General features: G+C 38.1%; 1 protein-coding gene across 1 annotated transcript; it reads left to right on the top strand.

Moving 5' to 3' along the window:
- Nucleotides 1–7881: 7881 nt before the first annotated feature.
- LOC131231551 (sphinganine C4-monooxygenase 1) lies at nt 7882–16090 on the top strand. Its single transcript, XM_058227779.1, has 2 exons — nt 7882–8397; nt 15414–16090. The coding sequence occupies exons 1-2, from the start codon at nt 8176–8178 to the stop codon at nt 15948–15950; spliced, it is 759 nt and encodes a 252-aa protein (XP_058083762.1). The 5' UTR covers nt 7882–8175; the 3' UTR covers nt 15951–16090.
- The last annotated feature ends 650 nt before the right edge of the window (nt 16091–16740 follow it).

The following is a 16740-nucleotide window of genomic DNA, read 5'->3' as shown; positions in this document are numbered from 1 at the left end:
TATTCCCAAAACACCAAAAAACCCGAGTTATTTTCAAACAAAATTTGTGTATATATATATATATATTATTTTAATATATTTTTTAATCAATGTTTTTTGACAACAGTAAATGCCTAGAATCATGCTTAAGATATCTAAATTTACAGAGTAAGTCCATTTGAGTTTTCAGAATTGCCTAATTCCCATGATGTTCTATTCTCCTGGTGGGGCATGCATGTTGTCAACCTTTGGTCCTATTGCCTAGAGCCACTTAATGGATGGGGCAGATTTGATACCAGTTCTACATAAGCAAACTTTAAGATTATATAGCTAGGATTTGCCAATCTTCATGGGCCATGCATGTATGAATTGTGGGATATATGTAATGAGAGGCCAAACATAACATATTATGTATAGTCCTTGACTAAGCATTGTGTGATGTGTCTTCCTTTTCTTTCAAGCAAGGCCAACCATGGCGACAAATCTTGTTTTGGGGAATTTTTTTAGAAGATTTTAAAATTTTAAGGTGATGGCCAAAAAAGGAAATATTCATTCTCCTTCTTTCGTCTTAATTAGAAAACTTACAAACATATTTTGGGTGTGTTATATCCTATTTTTGGCAATTTTGAAAAAGGTAATAAGAGGGTGACATGTGACATCGTTCGAGGATAATTAGCATAAAGTTAGATTTACATGTCAGTAGATGGTAGACGGAGTGTTATGGTCGATATGTAAAAAGTACAATCAAAATATTTTAGATATAAAAGGTGATTGAGGGCAGCTAAAACAAAACATTGGGCAACAAGAATAAAGTCAGTGGCTGAGAAGTGTTCAGAAGTGAAATTGTCATAAAGAAAACCGTACTAAAATGAACTAAAAAATAGAATAATCTAAAAGGACTTTTGAGCTGTTGTAACAATTGCAATAATAAAATAATAAATTAAAAAAATAAACTACAATAGAAATCTATAAATATTAGAAGAATGTAACAAAAAAGAAACAAACTCAACATAACCCAATCTAACACAATAATAATTAGTCAAATGTATTAATTTATCTTTTCGAGTAGTGATAATTCTTAACTACAAGCTTTAGTTGTAATACAAGTCTATGCTCTTATGTTAAAATTTTTTTCTTTATCAAATATAAAGCAGTTCTTAAAAGAGACGCATTCCCGTAGTTTCTCCTGATGGTTGATGGTGAGTTGTTATTATTATTATTTATTTTTTTACATTGGTATTTTGAAATTTCTTTTTAAGGAAGACACAAAATAACTTATTTTCAGAGGAAGAATTTCACTATTTGATTATCGCCTAATTGAATTCTACATTAAGTGATCAATTTTCTCAAATTTTAGTCATACATGTTTTTATTATACAAATCTACTTATTTTGATGCTTGGTCGAAATTGATCGGTTTGGATCAAGCCATCATCTCAATTCTCACACGCCAAATAACTGAAAACAATCAAAGCCGCCAGCATGGTGGGCCATCTCACGAGGCCCAATTAATTAAATTATGCCATGTCGGTCACCAAGGATACCCCGGCGACCGTGTACAAGGCAATCCGCGTCCCGTGACTTCGAGGAATGACAACCTCCAAGCAATTATATTAGTCAGAACAGACGTTATTTTCAAGATAAAAACGTTAAAGATAATGGAACGAGCAGAGACAAAGGTGCTGGACCAAATAATCAACTGCAACTGGTTGTATGATAGATTAACATACAATCCGTTTCTCGCACAGCACACTGTGACCCATGTAGGGGATCCAAGCTGTACATAATGTGGATCCCACCATGAAGATCACCTATCTCCAAAAGTAGGTTGGTCCACTCATCGGACGACAGGCCACTGTGTATGGAGACAATGAACGGTTTCCATTAACCTAAATAGAAGTTTGAATCAATCTACTCCATGTGGTCTGCCTAATGAGATATGTGGCCTAACTTTTAGGCCAGGTAGTTTTCACGGTGTGCCCACCTTTTAAAACGGTTGGATGCCTTGCACATGCATGCTTGCATTTGATACAAGCCCCTTGGCCAGCGTACAACCGGTTGTAGGTATCATTGTTATGATGTGGTTCGGGAAAAGCTCCGTCGGTGCCATCACGATGTAGGTGTTTTATCCAAGCCGTTCATCTATCTTTTAAAGCTCATTTTAGAGAATGAGACCATAAATGAGGCAGATATAAGTTTTAGATGAGACACACCGTAGGAAGCAGTAGTAACTGAACACTCACCATTAAAAACTTCTCGAGGCTACCAAAGTTGTGAATTAAAATGACATTTGTGTTTTCCCTTCATCTACGCATGTGCGACATAACCAAGAGGTTGGATGGTAAATAAACATTAGGATAGGCTTTAAGAAGTTTTTAATGGTGGGTGTTCGATCACAACTTTTTCCTGTGGTGTGGTCCACTTGAGATTTAGATCTGCCTAATTTATGCGCTCATGCACTAAAATTAGCTTCCAAAATGGATGAACCGCTTGGATAAAAACATACACCATGATGAGCTCCCAAAGCTTTTCCAGCACCACACACTACCTACGTGAGTGCTCTGTGCTCCACTACGCAATCCGAGTAAAAAAAAAAAAGGGACGACGATTGCTCGGGGGCCCACCACAAGCCACTCTCGACGTTCCTGCGTTAACGGTCATCCTGCTCTCCACCGTAATCCAGACCTTTGGTCTGTTGCCCCCAACTGCGGAAGTACCATGCCCAAAAACCTGTTCCAGATTGGATGATCCCATCCGCCAAAAGTGTCATTCTTTAGTTGAATGTGGACCGTTGCTGTATTTCTCTTTTCAACCATCTATCTTCTCTGGCTACAAATTGAATGAATGAGATTGTACCGTCCATAATATTTTTATGCCACGGTCCATGGACGGGACCCAGCAGACCAATGCTCTGGATCATTGGACCATGACAGCCAATTGCCCCATCTGAAAAGCCGAGTATAATGTGAAATGCATCCAGCCGAGTATCTCATTGCCGATTCACACGTGGACAAGCCCTTTTCCGTACCGTTTTCTGAGAAACGATCACACGTGGGCTGATGCAACAGTATTTCCCCTTCCACCTTGTGGACATCTGATAAAATATGTAGGGGGAGACGATGCTGCCACGAAGTCACCTCGAGATAAAATAACAACAGGTCCACTTATTAGGTGGCCGACAATGTCAAAATCAATGGGCAGCCGATGACATAACTCAATAAAAGTCATGTAATAACTGGGTCATCTTGATTTGCTTGCCGTGTGATATTCATGGAGCGGCCCATTTATTTGTACAGTCATTCTCACCTGCACACCTATGCACGTGTGCAACTTTTTACAAGTGCCGTGGGTGTTTAATCCCAACGGTCCATGTGATGCAGAATCCCATGAAACTCAAAATTATAAATTTTCACCATGATCTGACAATCTGGTGGGCCATAGAAAAGAGAAATGCAAAACAAGGGAGGATACTGTTTTTGTTTTTCATGGTCCACAAAAAATTTTGGACCGAAGTAAAAATTGGCTCTAAACGATTCCATGAGGTGCTGCTTTACATGGATCGTTCAGGTTTTGGAGTCACATAACAAATGATCTGTTCTCATAAAAATTCGCACAAGTTCCATGTAAACTGGTGATCAGCAGATCATTCGGCTGATTTGTATGAACCCGGTGTGCCGCACTTGAAACAAGAGCATAACTCTTGTTAGAGGTATAGTGGGATTTGAATGGGCTATGTACCGGCGTAAGTAAGGTGCTCACATAAAGCATGTTTGAAAGTTATTATAAGTCAACGCGTTATGCTGGGATCACCGTGCAATATTTTGAGACATGAAAAGTATGCCCTTACACGTGAATGTTCTCACAAGGTGCTGTACTTGGTCATTTGTCCATTCGTTTTTCAGTTTTGAGTATGACAACTGAAAAATGTACGTTGACATCTCACATCCACACATGTATCAGTACTTATTAAATAATCATTGATAATATCTAATGAATATAAATATACTAATGCTCCAGCCTATCAAATCTAATGGGATAGGTCTAATTTTTCCAAATGATTAAATGAATACGATAGAAAATATGATTCCTTATCTTTTATAAGGAAGGTTAGGTAGTCCAAATAAAATAATCAAATTCCATGCTATTAAGCAATAAAATTAGATTCTCTAATTTTTTAAAGGCCTAAAATTATATTATCAACCACAATCTGGCGAAAGGCTAGTGGATCCAAGGAGCATATGCTCTAAGTATTTAGAGTTGAGGGAGATGTGATAAGAGTAATCAATACTCAGAATGTAGGACCGCCCAGTTAGCCTTAATGATTATTTGTGTTACAGACCGTTGGAAATTCCTATGGAACATGGATTAGGTGGGAGCAGGTGGTGTGAAATTGCATTTGGTCCCATGCAAAATCCATCCCATGTTAGATGAAAAACATTGGATTAATCTAAGTGTCATATCATATCATCTAGTTCTGGCAATAGAAATGCTGGTTTTTTTGTGGATTGGGTTTACGCACACACACGCACACACATATTTTAACCATGCTATTTATCAATTTGTATCTTTTATATATAACATTTGAGTTGTATGTGTATACAGGTGATTAACATCAATTGTGAATTTAGTCTGTTAAGTATAATTTTATGGTCCATGAAATACAAACTTGGCTTGATACAATGTTTTTCCCAAAATAAAAAATCAATCCCATGGTACTGGGAAGTTAAAATAAGATGATATTTTTAGACATGCAATTATTGCATAATAATAGTATTAATTCTATTTAATACAATTCCATATCATTTAATCCCGCTGAGCTAAATAGGTCCCACAATGTCAGGAAAAAAGGAAAATAGTAAACAATCAAATATATATGCAGTGAGATAATCCCAATGAAAACTAATGGATGAAATTGGCTCCTAGGTCTTACTTTTAAAAGGTGACTTGTCCTAGTGTTAGTATATGGGTGGACGTGATGAACACATTACCCCGCCATGTGTCCTCTGTAGGCATTACCCCACCATATTGTGACGCTTTCTGCACTATGGTCATGTGGTTCAACAAGACAAAATGAGATTTTAATGAACATGGCCTACTTGATTGAAAGCGCATGCAGTTGCCATTCACAATTCCAATCTAACATGCAGTGGACAACCGATGTGTGGCCCACTGAGCGTTTACAAATGAAATATGTATGGGAATCAGAACTGCACGGGTGAGATGGGCCAAATTATCTAATGAACCCAAGCTACGGGTGGGCAATGTTCCCATGCAGTCAATGTCTAACGGATTTTCGTATAAATTAGCTAATCGTGCACATGGATAGAGCAACCATCCATCTGGACTCTCCATCTGGTTCAGCCCAATCACGGGCCACCTTCCCATGATCACCTTCTTCAGATAATCCAAACCTTCCATTAGTGGCTTGAAATCAAACAATGTAAAAGGAGGGGACTATTTGGATGACTAACATCATCTGATTGGTGTGATTTTAGTCTGGGGTCATGAATAATGGGGTTGAGCTTGATGGAAGGCGCTGATCTATGTTTTGGAACCATCACATGTCTTGTACAATTAGTTGCACTGGATTATTCTACATTCGGCTTAGCTTGATTTTTTTCACCAATAACACTGGTAATGTAAACTAAATGTGTTACCATTATTATTTAACCACAATCAAACCAAGCATGAGAATGGTGGGTAAAGGATTCTGTAATCATTGCATTTTTTAATAACATCTTACGATGACATTAGTGAATTTTGGTAATGTTTTGATATTAGAATAGTGTAGAAATGATGCCATTATAATTTTATCAATGGTGAAGGCTTGTTTGGTTTTTTAATTACAACGATAAATGTTGATAAATGAGTAACGTTTATTTACTCTTATAAATATGAGGTGTTTACCCAAAAATCACCCTAAGAATGGTGGTTCATGGTATGAAAATATAGTAATTATAATTTACTTTATTTGCCTTTAAAAAAAAAACATTTTATTTGACTCTCAATTTATGACATCATCTATCGGACTCCCTCAAAGTACCAAAGCATTTTTTTCTTATTAATTTTGATGAGAGGATGGTGGAATATTCTTGATCACCATAGCTATAAGTGGGGCTCACAATTTGGTGATCTATAATATTGATATGATGCGTCATAACAATGGTGAGCGGATTAGGTGCGGCCTTCCCATGAGGCCTACCTTGATGTATATATTATATATCTATGCTGTTCATCCATTTTTCTATATTATTTTAGAGCATGAGCTCAAGAATAAAGTAGATCCAAAATTCAAGTATACCTAGGAAACGTTGGTGATTGAAAGCATGACTATTAAAAACTTCCCAAGGCTCACCGCAATGCTCCCATGATGTTTATTTGTCATCTAACCTTGATAAGGTCACATGAACATAGATGAAGGGAAGAAAACAAATAAAAGCTACATCCAAAATGTTTTTTTATCCCACAAAGGTATACTCTACCTGAGAACCATATCTACTTTATTTTTAGGCCATGCTTTAAAATAATCCCAAAAAATAAATGAACACCCTTGATATATAATAAATATTCAATATAGGCCCCACAACAAGGGACACACCATCTTAGGCGAGTCTCACATAATCCGCTCCCCTAACAATGATGAAGCATGCCTCAAAAATCTCCAACATGAACCTGCAAATAATCAGCTAAGTACGATGGTTTCAGTAATTACCCACATCAAACAAAAGAAAGGGCCAAGTATACGCGACTAGGATCTTCCCATGGTGGGGATTTTTCAGGCCCATCACATCAATGGTCTGTAACACAAATAATCAGACGATGATGTACTGCCTATCAGTGACCAGACATTTTCGATTCGTCACAGTTGATTGCTTGCATTATTGGGCCATCTCCACTGTCAGGATCAAGTTGGCTGGTGCCACTATCAAAACAGATGCGAGTTTTTCCACTGTGGGCCTGCTGGATGGATGATATCCACTGACAGAATCTGAGTGGACCAACGTTGGAAAAGCACTTCTTTAAGCACCCATCTGATGACCTGACTAGCTTGATGAGTAGCCCAGGGCCCCGTACATACTTCAGGTACTTCCTAGTACCATAAGAAGCTAAGTCAGGGGATTGTGATGCTTGTGAGAAATTAACAACATTCCATATGGCCGTGATGCTTATATGCTATGTTATTCATACTTTTCATAAAGTCTTTTTCCAATTTTTTTTTTGTTTTTTAAATATATATATATATATATATATATTATTATTATTATTTTTTATTTTTTTACACACGCGCACACACCCCCACACGCTCACGCTAGTGGAATTTCACCACCTATAGGTACTCGAGCCCTTGACACACACTCACACTAGTGGAATTTCACCACCTATAGGTACTCGAACCCTTGACGCGTGTTGAAGCCTACCACCCGAGCAAGAACAAGGACCTTCTTACTTGAATGAACTGAAAATATAAAAATCTATGCGTTATCAAACATACATGGCATCCAAGACATAAAATAGTGAGGATCAAATGTCCACTGTTGAAATACTTGTGCGGCCACAGAAGTTTAGGTTAGGCTGATATTTTCATGCTTTCAGTTCATACCGGTAGGAATAACCTTATGAACGGTATGGATGGCATATAAACATCACAGTGGAAGTTTCAATGGTAGGCAATTTCCTATCCCAATTTTTCCTGTCATGCGGCTCGCTTGAGTTTTGGATCTGGCTCGTCTTGTGGTCATGTCCTGATATGATCTGGAAAAACGTATGGACGGGGTGGATCTCTCGCAAACATCAAGGTGGGCCCCAACTAACTTCCTGCAGCTGGAAGTTCATGCGAAAGGCTTTTCGCTGGCAATTCGCGCCAGGATAGCCGCCTAACAAACTATCACCTAACGCGAGGCGCACTATGCGCATCGTAGCACCACCGGCATCTCGACGACTCAACCCTCCATGACTGATGCTACACTGCGCACCCGGTCAAAAATCCAAAACGGAGAGAGATAGAGAGAGAGGCAGATTCTTTGATATTTCCGATCGCAGCCTTCATCTCTCATCCTTCGAAGACCTTCTTCGATTCTTCCAAGTCCTAGAATCCGTCTCCATATAAAACGCCGTTGGGGTTAGGGTTTTCTGCCCCAATCCAGACGAATTCCAAACCCTAATTTCTCCGCCTAGGGTTTATTCTCTTTCCTCTTTCATGGAGAATTTCGTGTCTGACGAATTGCTGGGCACTTTCGTGCCGATCCTGGTGTATTGGATCTATTCCGGATTTTATATCATGTTGGGCGGTTTCGACAACTATAGGCTGCATACGCGGAAAGACGAAGACATCAAGAACTTGGTTTCGAAGGCCACCGTCGTCAAAGGGGTTCTTCTGCAGCAGGCGGTTCAGGCTCTCATTGCGATCCTCTTATTCACCGTATGCCTACCTTTCCGCATGTTTTCAATTTGAAATTCTAGTTATTTTTCCTTTATAACATTGCGAGCTTTCTTATTACGCTTACTGGAATTACACTGACGGCACTGGTTTATTTCTGCGATGAAACAATCTTGAATTCTTCTGTGCCGGTGAATTTCGTAACGATGGGTTTTGTTGTTATGGACGATATCTGCATTTGAAATTCACTTGCAACCGTGTTCACTTGCTATACCGTCATGTGTGTAGGACGTCTGATCTTTGCATAAGGCGGGCCCACCACAAAGATCACCTGGTGCCAAATTCGACCCGTCCATTCAACAGGTGGGCCACCCTGTACGAAAATGGGCTGGGTTTAAATCAGACCCACCAACAGTCTGATTCAAAGCATATGCAGACTGCTGATGAGTGGCCAGCTTATTTTTTGTCCAGTTGATCTTCATGGTGTGGGCCATGTTATGCACGGCTTGGGTGTTCTACTCACATGGCACGCTGATGAGTGAGCTGGGTTGCATGTGAAGTCATATGCAATTGATTGTAGTTGATCATTGCCATGGTTTTAAGTATTCGTTATGATACTGGACTATTGGCTGTATCATATCCCTATGACCCCACCCCTAGTAGTGATATGGGGGGTCCATATCTGACGATATGGAGGTGATGGAGGTCGATATGGTGCTTTATCGTTAATAGGGGCGGCTGCCGATATTTTGCTACGAAATTGACAAAGTTGGTTATAGGATCCTTCATTTTGTGGTGTTCTGTGGCTTTTCAGGAGGAATGGTGGGCTTTTTAGGGAAAAGTTATGTGAGAATAAAAATATATACTGTAAGCTCAATTTTGATGGAAGCTGTAGCGAGGGGAATGCATTCCTTGGGCATCGATAGTGTTATTAGGAATGCTAGAGTTGTAGAGTTGCTCTCATAGGTCCATTTGGTTAAGAAAACTTTTGGAGTTGAAGAAAGGGCATTGCTAGAGGCACTAAGAATTTTATTTTATTATTATTATTTTTTTTCCCAGCTTCCTTATTGAGTTGCCCTCTTATTGCTGAAGTTGATTTGCTTAGGTTGTATGTGGATGCAGGAAAACTAAAACATGGATATGGAAAACTAACAAGGATTCCTGTGGAAATGGAAATTTGTGAGTCCAACGGTAATCTTGCTGCTTGCTTTGGAGTGTATTTTTTGTGGAGAACCGTGTGGAAGGAAACCAAAGCAAGAAGGCGCAGTTAGTTTGCTTCCTATCGCAGCCTTGGAAATCGATCTAACATCTGTTTTGGGTGACATTAGTTTCCAAAATTCCTGGGAAAGCCTTCGAAAAGGAAAACATATTCCACACCATCCTTTTTATTTCCCAAACGGGGGAGAATATGATTACAAAGCAGTGTTTTAAATAGTGTGTAGTGTATTGCGTAGCGTTTAGCCCTCTATAATGTGTAGTGTATTGTGTAGCATCCAACCCTCTATAACGTGTAGCATAAGCTACATGATACTTCTATTTTTTAATTAAAATATTTAGGGAAAATATGATAAATAGTTAGAATAAAGATAAAAAAATGAAAAAAAGCAAAAAAAAAAAAAAAAAAGGCTTCAGTTTTTCACAGCCATCATCACATGGTGCCAAATCCCCCCAAGTGCCAAACGACCCCTAAGGATCACAAACAAGCAACTTGCCAACATTTTTTAGTCGTCCATTTACATGGTTAACCTTTGGACGGTTTGGATGATTCTATTGGCGCCGTTTTATTTATGTAGCCAATAATTGGTTTGTTTCGGAGTATCATTAGCGTGCCACGTGTATGGAAGACATGTGCGTAGCGACACCTTTGTTTAGTCATGCGACTCTCCAAGGGAGCTCAAAAAGGCATTTCACCCCATTTATTTCCAAATCCTCTCTAACAAGCCCATTTACTCCCATTTCATTCCATTTTCATGCATTTACTCCCAACCAAACACATCTTAAATACCATTTACCTCCATTTATTCCCAATTCTCCCCATTTACCTCCATTTTCTCCCATGCAAATGACCCTTGACAACTATTGAAAACAACCATTATTGAGTGTTGGCCCACATGATGGACTGGACAGGTTGGATTCCATGCTAGCTATACACACACCAGAATGGGATCTACTCAACAAATGGTTGTAGAATAAGCTTATTCTACAATGTTGCATAAAACCAACCTCCTAAGAATTGAAAAAAAAGGAAAATAAAATAAATCAATAATAGATCAATCAAAGTAATATAAAAGTTATTAAATGAGATCAAGAGTATGAAAACTACCTTTATGTAAAGCCAAAAAACCCAATTCTTTAGCTCCATAGCCATACAAATTTCAAATGGGAAATCTCAAACTTCTCCTCTGTTTGGGCTCCAATGCCTGTGAAACTTCACAGGGCTGATCAATGCCCTAAATTTTGGTCTGCTCTACAGTTCCTTGGATTAAGGGAATCGGGAATACACATTTTGGGGGAAAGATGGATTTTTGCCGTCAAGTACTAGGGTTTCAAAAGAGGGCTTTCGAAACCCTCTTTTGAAACCCATCAGTTTTAAAACATTCTGAATAAATGTGAGTTTTACACCATTCGAATACTCATAAATCTTTAGCTGTACATGTGGAGGCCCTTGTATAGATGGTTTAAATTGTCTGATAGGGGTACATGCAGAGATATTCTCCATCAACAATATGACCCACTATTTGGATGCTGTGGATGGCTCGACATCATTGCCATGTGTGAGGAGGATAGGTTATCACCATTTAAAATCAGTAGCTGAATTAACATGAAAGTCCAACTTGTAAAACGTTGTTTTTTTTAATGTAAAAACTTGCACATTGTGCAGTGTATGCTACATATGCTACATGCAACATACCGTGCAGCTTATGCTATGGCCCCTATAGAATGCACTATAGGGGAAATGTGGTATTTTGCATGCTACGTAATGTGTGGGCTATGATACGCTACGTAGCGTACACTACATTCTTGGTACGGTGCTATTTAAAACACTGTTCCAGAAATTATTTTCATTTCCAAGGTATTCAATGTTCCCAATCCCCTGAGGTTGATCAGGGAATTTGGCCCATGGAGGCTTCCTTTTTTTAAAAAATAAAAATAAAAAAATTTTATATATATTTTATGTTGGATGAGGTTTTTCCTTAAAAAAATAAAATAAAATTTATTGGTCTATGACCTTGAATATATATATATATTTTTAAATTTTATTTATTTATTTATATTTAAATTATTTGGAAAGGCATGGCTTTGAATGGTTCTTCTGTTGTACATTGTGAGATACTAACGAGACGACAAATTCATCAGATAATGGAGTTATTTTAACCTTCAAGGTTGTTGTTGTGTGCAGGGAAGTCCTTCCTAATTTCTATTGTAAAAGAAAAGAAGGAAACATTAAACTTTTTTTTTTTTTTTCCCTTTTTTGTTGGGTCTGTGCTTCTTTAAAGTTAAAGAATTTGGATTCAAGCCTGTTTGGATAGGAGAGAATCTAAAATGTGGGCATGGAAAACCTCAAGGAATCCCCAGGAAATGGACAACTGCAGAATCCAACAATAATTCCTTTGATTGGTTTGGAGTGTTGTTTTCCATGGAAAGGTCAAAAAGTTGATGGTCAAACAATGATTGTTGTTTCTTGTAACTGTGCAAATCAGCATTTAACCTTTTCTTTTGGAAGAAATTGGCAACCACTGTTTTATTTGAGGATTTTTTTATTTTTTTTTGAATTGGAATTTCCTTGCCTACCTTTTTCTCAAACAGGGAAATAATTTTCCATGAAAACTGATTTCTTTTCGAAGGTTTTCTGCCTCCCCAGATAGCCCACTGTTGAATAATCTGCCAAGTTGAATCAAACATGTCATGGGAGAGGAATTTGGATGTGTTTCCCACGCTTTGTGAGGCATGATGCTATGATTGTTTGCCCTTAATGCCTGATATATGGCTTGATTAATTTCTAGGCAAGATGGTGATCATATGACAAGAATTCTGAGTGGAATGATGGTTATGTGGCTTGCTTTAAAAAAAAAAAGATGGCCATGTTCAGTTACCTTACTCCTTGTACCTTGTGATGGTAATGACAAATGGACTTGGGGATGGTTTTTGCTTCTTAAGGTCCAGGAAAAAATCCATCCTAATTATTGCACAACTATTGGCGATTTTGAGCTGCAGTAAATTTAAAAGAAAAAGAAAAAGAAAAAAAGAAAAAGAAAAAAAGAGGCTATTAGCTCTATGTGGTAGGTACAGTGACAAATTGGTTTTCGGATGGGTATTTGACACGTATCATGCAAGTTAAGTCATGCTCTATTGATTACATAACAATGATATGATGGCCAAGGTGATGGCACCTTGCACTTGATTTATTGTGGCATTTATACTTGCACCTTTAATTCACCTGTTGGCTAGACTGGCAATGACATGGGAATCCCAGCCAATAGTCACTTACCTGATGGCTTGCTCACCACGCATCACCCATTATGTGTTGTGAATTGGGATGAAGCCACTAATAAGGATTTGAACTGATATCAATTTGCTAAAAACTTTCAGGCTGTCCTTTTAGGCACCAAGGTGTTGAGCAAGTGTTCCTTCTTAGCTAGAATGGGGTCTCTCCTAGGGTTATTGGGAACTGACAGTATTCTTGCTTGGTTTGGCAAGGCATCACATCTTAACTCCTAGTTCTAACCTTGGGTTTTGGTTTGATGTCTCCATTTCTTGTGACTTTCTCCCCTTGGATGTTCCCTTTGCTGTCATTTGCATAGTGATCGTCATAATGCCCAAATGGTGAATACTCCAGCTGGACAGGTATTAGAGGGTCACTAATTAATATTCATCAGTGTGTATTAATATTCATCAGCGTGTATTTACTCAGGGAATTGATAATAACTCACCTCTACTCTTAACTTCAACTTTCCTCCCGCCCATGATTTCAGTACTTACCACTCAAATCGTTTCCAAAGTAAGAACTGAGAACTAAAGGAAGCTGTTCCACTTAAAATCCTTTCTAACACCAAATTTGAAATTTCTATCTTGAAGGGATGCACTGGAGAAAATATTATTTCTCTTGCTTTTTTGGTCGATGATTTGTGTTCTGCTTGAATTTGTTTCCCAATCACCATACGTGGCTTTTGGTTTACAGCCACACTGATAAAGTGAGCATTATCTTTTGGTTTAGGGCTGTCAATGGGCCAGGCCTGGGGTTATTGTTGGATTGGAGTTTAACTGTTTGGACCAGGCCTATTAAAAAAATTGATTTTGCTCGGCCCAAACCTATTCCGGTGACAACCCTATTTATGTTTGAGCTAGATAATCTGGATAGTAATTGATGGCCCTAGCCCATGCCCCAAAGATGAGGGATGTGGTCACGATGAATTGAACCTTAGAATCAAGGTATTCCGTAACGGTAACGGTGGTCGTTATGGCCACCATTGTCACCTTTACGATACAGGCTGTAATGGTTGTTACGGCTCTCTCTCTCTCTCTCTCTCTCTCTCTCTCTCCCCCTGAAAAAAACTCCAAAAGCCTATATCGTCCTGTAATGGACCACAGGCCATTATGGGGGCTATAACGGCCATCACGGGTCATTTTTCTGTACGACCTTGTAACATGTAATGGTTGCCACCATGCTTAGAATGACAAGGGGGCATCCAACATTAAGCAATGATGGATGCAAAAAATGTTGCTTGCTCTGACCTTCCTTTTGCTCAAACTGTCAAGCAACATGCTTTTGTACGATAGTGTCACTAAATTCCACGTTTTGTGAAAATTGTCTGAATCATTTACGTTATCATCATCGTCATGTCTTGTCCCGTCGGTGTCGACTTTATGATTCCTGTTCACACAGGAATTCTCATGATTACTTGAAGTTTCATGACTGGCTGTCCACCAGACCTCAACCCTCTATTCGGGCTGGGGACTGGCTTGCACAATGACTACCTGGCGGAGTCGAAAAATAATGCCTGGATGCCCTTGTGAAATACTATAATGAGAATAAGTCTTTCTTTTTATGAAAATAAATTTTTATGAAAATAAAAAAAGAACGTTTGCTTTACCTTTCAAAAAAAAAAAAAAAGAACAGTAAGTTTGCTTTAACTTTCGAAAAAGAAAGGAATAATTCTGCTTTCTTTTTTCATATGACCTTAAAAATATTTCCATGTGAAAGTCTTGCTTTTATAATTAATTTTGAAATTAGAAGGATTGTTAGAATTGAGTAATTGGTCAGTTGAAGGGAAATTTACTAATGGTTATTCATGGAGCAGTGATGTGTGAACTAATTCCAAAGAATATGGTGGTATGTTCAAAGTTTAGATGCATGCCATAGCTAACTTATACTAATTATTCTTCAAAACTTGACCTTTATAAATGTGTGTGTTACACACACACACACACACACACACACACACACACCAGTGGTGAATTTCATCACAAGTTTATAGCTGCATTTTGAAATATTTGTTGTCGAGATATGAGAAATGAAAAATTCTTTTAAAATTTTGAAATTAAATTTCTAAAAGCTGTGTTCCACATGCATTTAGATATGTGTGGCTGCTAGTCTCTGTTAATATCAACCAGATGCAGGGTTGTTCTCATGCTGATGGTTAGGTGTTCTTTTGTCCCCATATAGTGACACTTGCTGCCAACTAGAGAGGAAGACAATGACTAGTTAAATAACAAAACACTTATCCCTTTATTATTCGTTTTCTCATTCTGTAAGCTGAAAGCACAGAAATTCAATTTAAGACCTAATTTGCACACACCTTAAAAAAGAAGAAAAAGGGAGGTTATTTTGCTGGCAATCCCATATCATGGTCCTTTGTTTGGATCTTCCTTGGTGCGGAGGCCTTACGGTTCAGATGTCTGTAACTGCAGCTTACAACCTGGGAAGATGAAAGCCACAGAAAGTATTCTCTTTCATTTTAATAGCTATTGAACTGGCTGATATATGGTTTATTAAGGGTTTTGGCAATTCTTAATAATGATATACATGGGGTTCTAATCAATACCTAATGTGTATGTAGGTAACAAGCAATAGCGACACTACAGATTTGCAACCTTCCCTTATCGTGCTAGTGCGGCAATTCTTGATCGCCATGCTGATTCTGGATACATGGCAATATTTTATGCACAGATACATGCACCATAACAAGTTCTTGTATCGGCACATCCATTCTCAGCATCATCGGCTTGTTGTCCCCTATGCCTTTGGAGCTCTATACAACCACCCCTTAGAGGGACTTCTTCTAGACACAATTGGCGGTGCCCTATCTTTCCTCCTTTCTGGTATGTCGCCTCGAACCTCAATTTTCTTCTTCTCCTTTGCGACCATCAAAACAGTTGACGATCATTGTGGGTTGTGGCTACCGGGAAATCTTTTCCATATGTTCTTTAGAAACAACACTGCTTACCATGACATCCATCATCAACTCTATGGCAACAAGTACAACTTCTCACAGCCTTTCTTTGTCACGTGGGATAAAATTCTTGGAACCTACATGCCTTATTCACTTGAGAAGAGAACAGGAGGGGGTTTTGAAGCTCGGCCTGCAAATGACTAGAGATGATGACCACGAACATCTATTGTTTGTTACATTTGTGTACTATGAGCAGAGCAGGATATTTCATTTGTTATATATGGCAGAATGTTATAAATCATTTGTGTTGTATATATTTTTTCTTATAGTCCTTTGCTTCTTTATGTATAGTTTTGGAAATAAATACTAAAATTTAGCAGCGCTTAATATTAGAACAACGTGGTACATTGAATTTTAACCAAGTGTCAGTAGTACTCAAAATGGCATAGGTTCACTATAAAAGTAGTTTCTAGTAGGGAACAAATCAATTTGGTTCTTCTTTACTATAAAAATAGTTTCTATTAGGGAACAAATCAATTTTGTTCTTGTTTCTCCTGGCATTTTCTCTAGTATGATCTTCTGATTTTATTTTTTTTCTCTCTTTTTACATTTTATTTTGAAAAATAACAATTCTACAATCTTCAGGCTTTCCTTTTAAATTTATTTATATTAGCAAAGCTTAATAAGTGGTCAATAAAAGAGAGATTTTTTAGTATATGACTATTGTGGAAAGCCATGGGTTTTTAGTTCATCCTTGCAGGTTATGGGAATGCACATCTTAATTCATGATCACTAGGGAAAGCCTATGATGTGCTGTCCTGTCCTGTCAGCTGTGGCATCTCTAGATATATTTTTTTAGTAATCCTCACTTCAATGTATGTGGGAGGTGGTTTTGAACATGCAATTTCTTTCACTCGAAATTGATTGCCTCAACAAAGATGATTTATGGGCAAAATCTCATAATTCTCCAATATACTCTTATGATTAAAGAAGT

This window comes from Magnolia sinica, chromosome 2 (genome assembly GCF_029962835.1).
Source record: "Magnolia sinica isolate HGM2019 chromosome 2, MsV1, whole genome shotgun sequence".
Taxonomy (NCBI): domain Eukaryota; kingdom Viridiplantae; phylum Streptophyta; class Magnoliopsida; order Magnoliales; family Magnoliaceae; genus Magnolia; species Magnolia sinica.
This window is presented reverse-complemented; position numbering and strand designations above follow the sequence as displayed.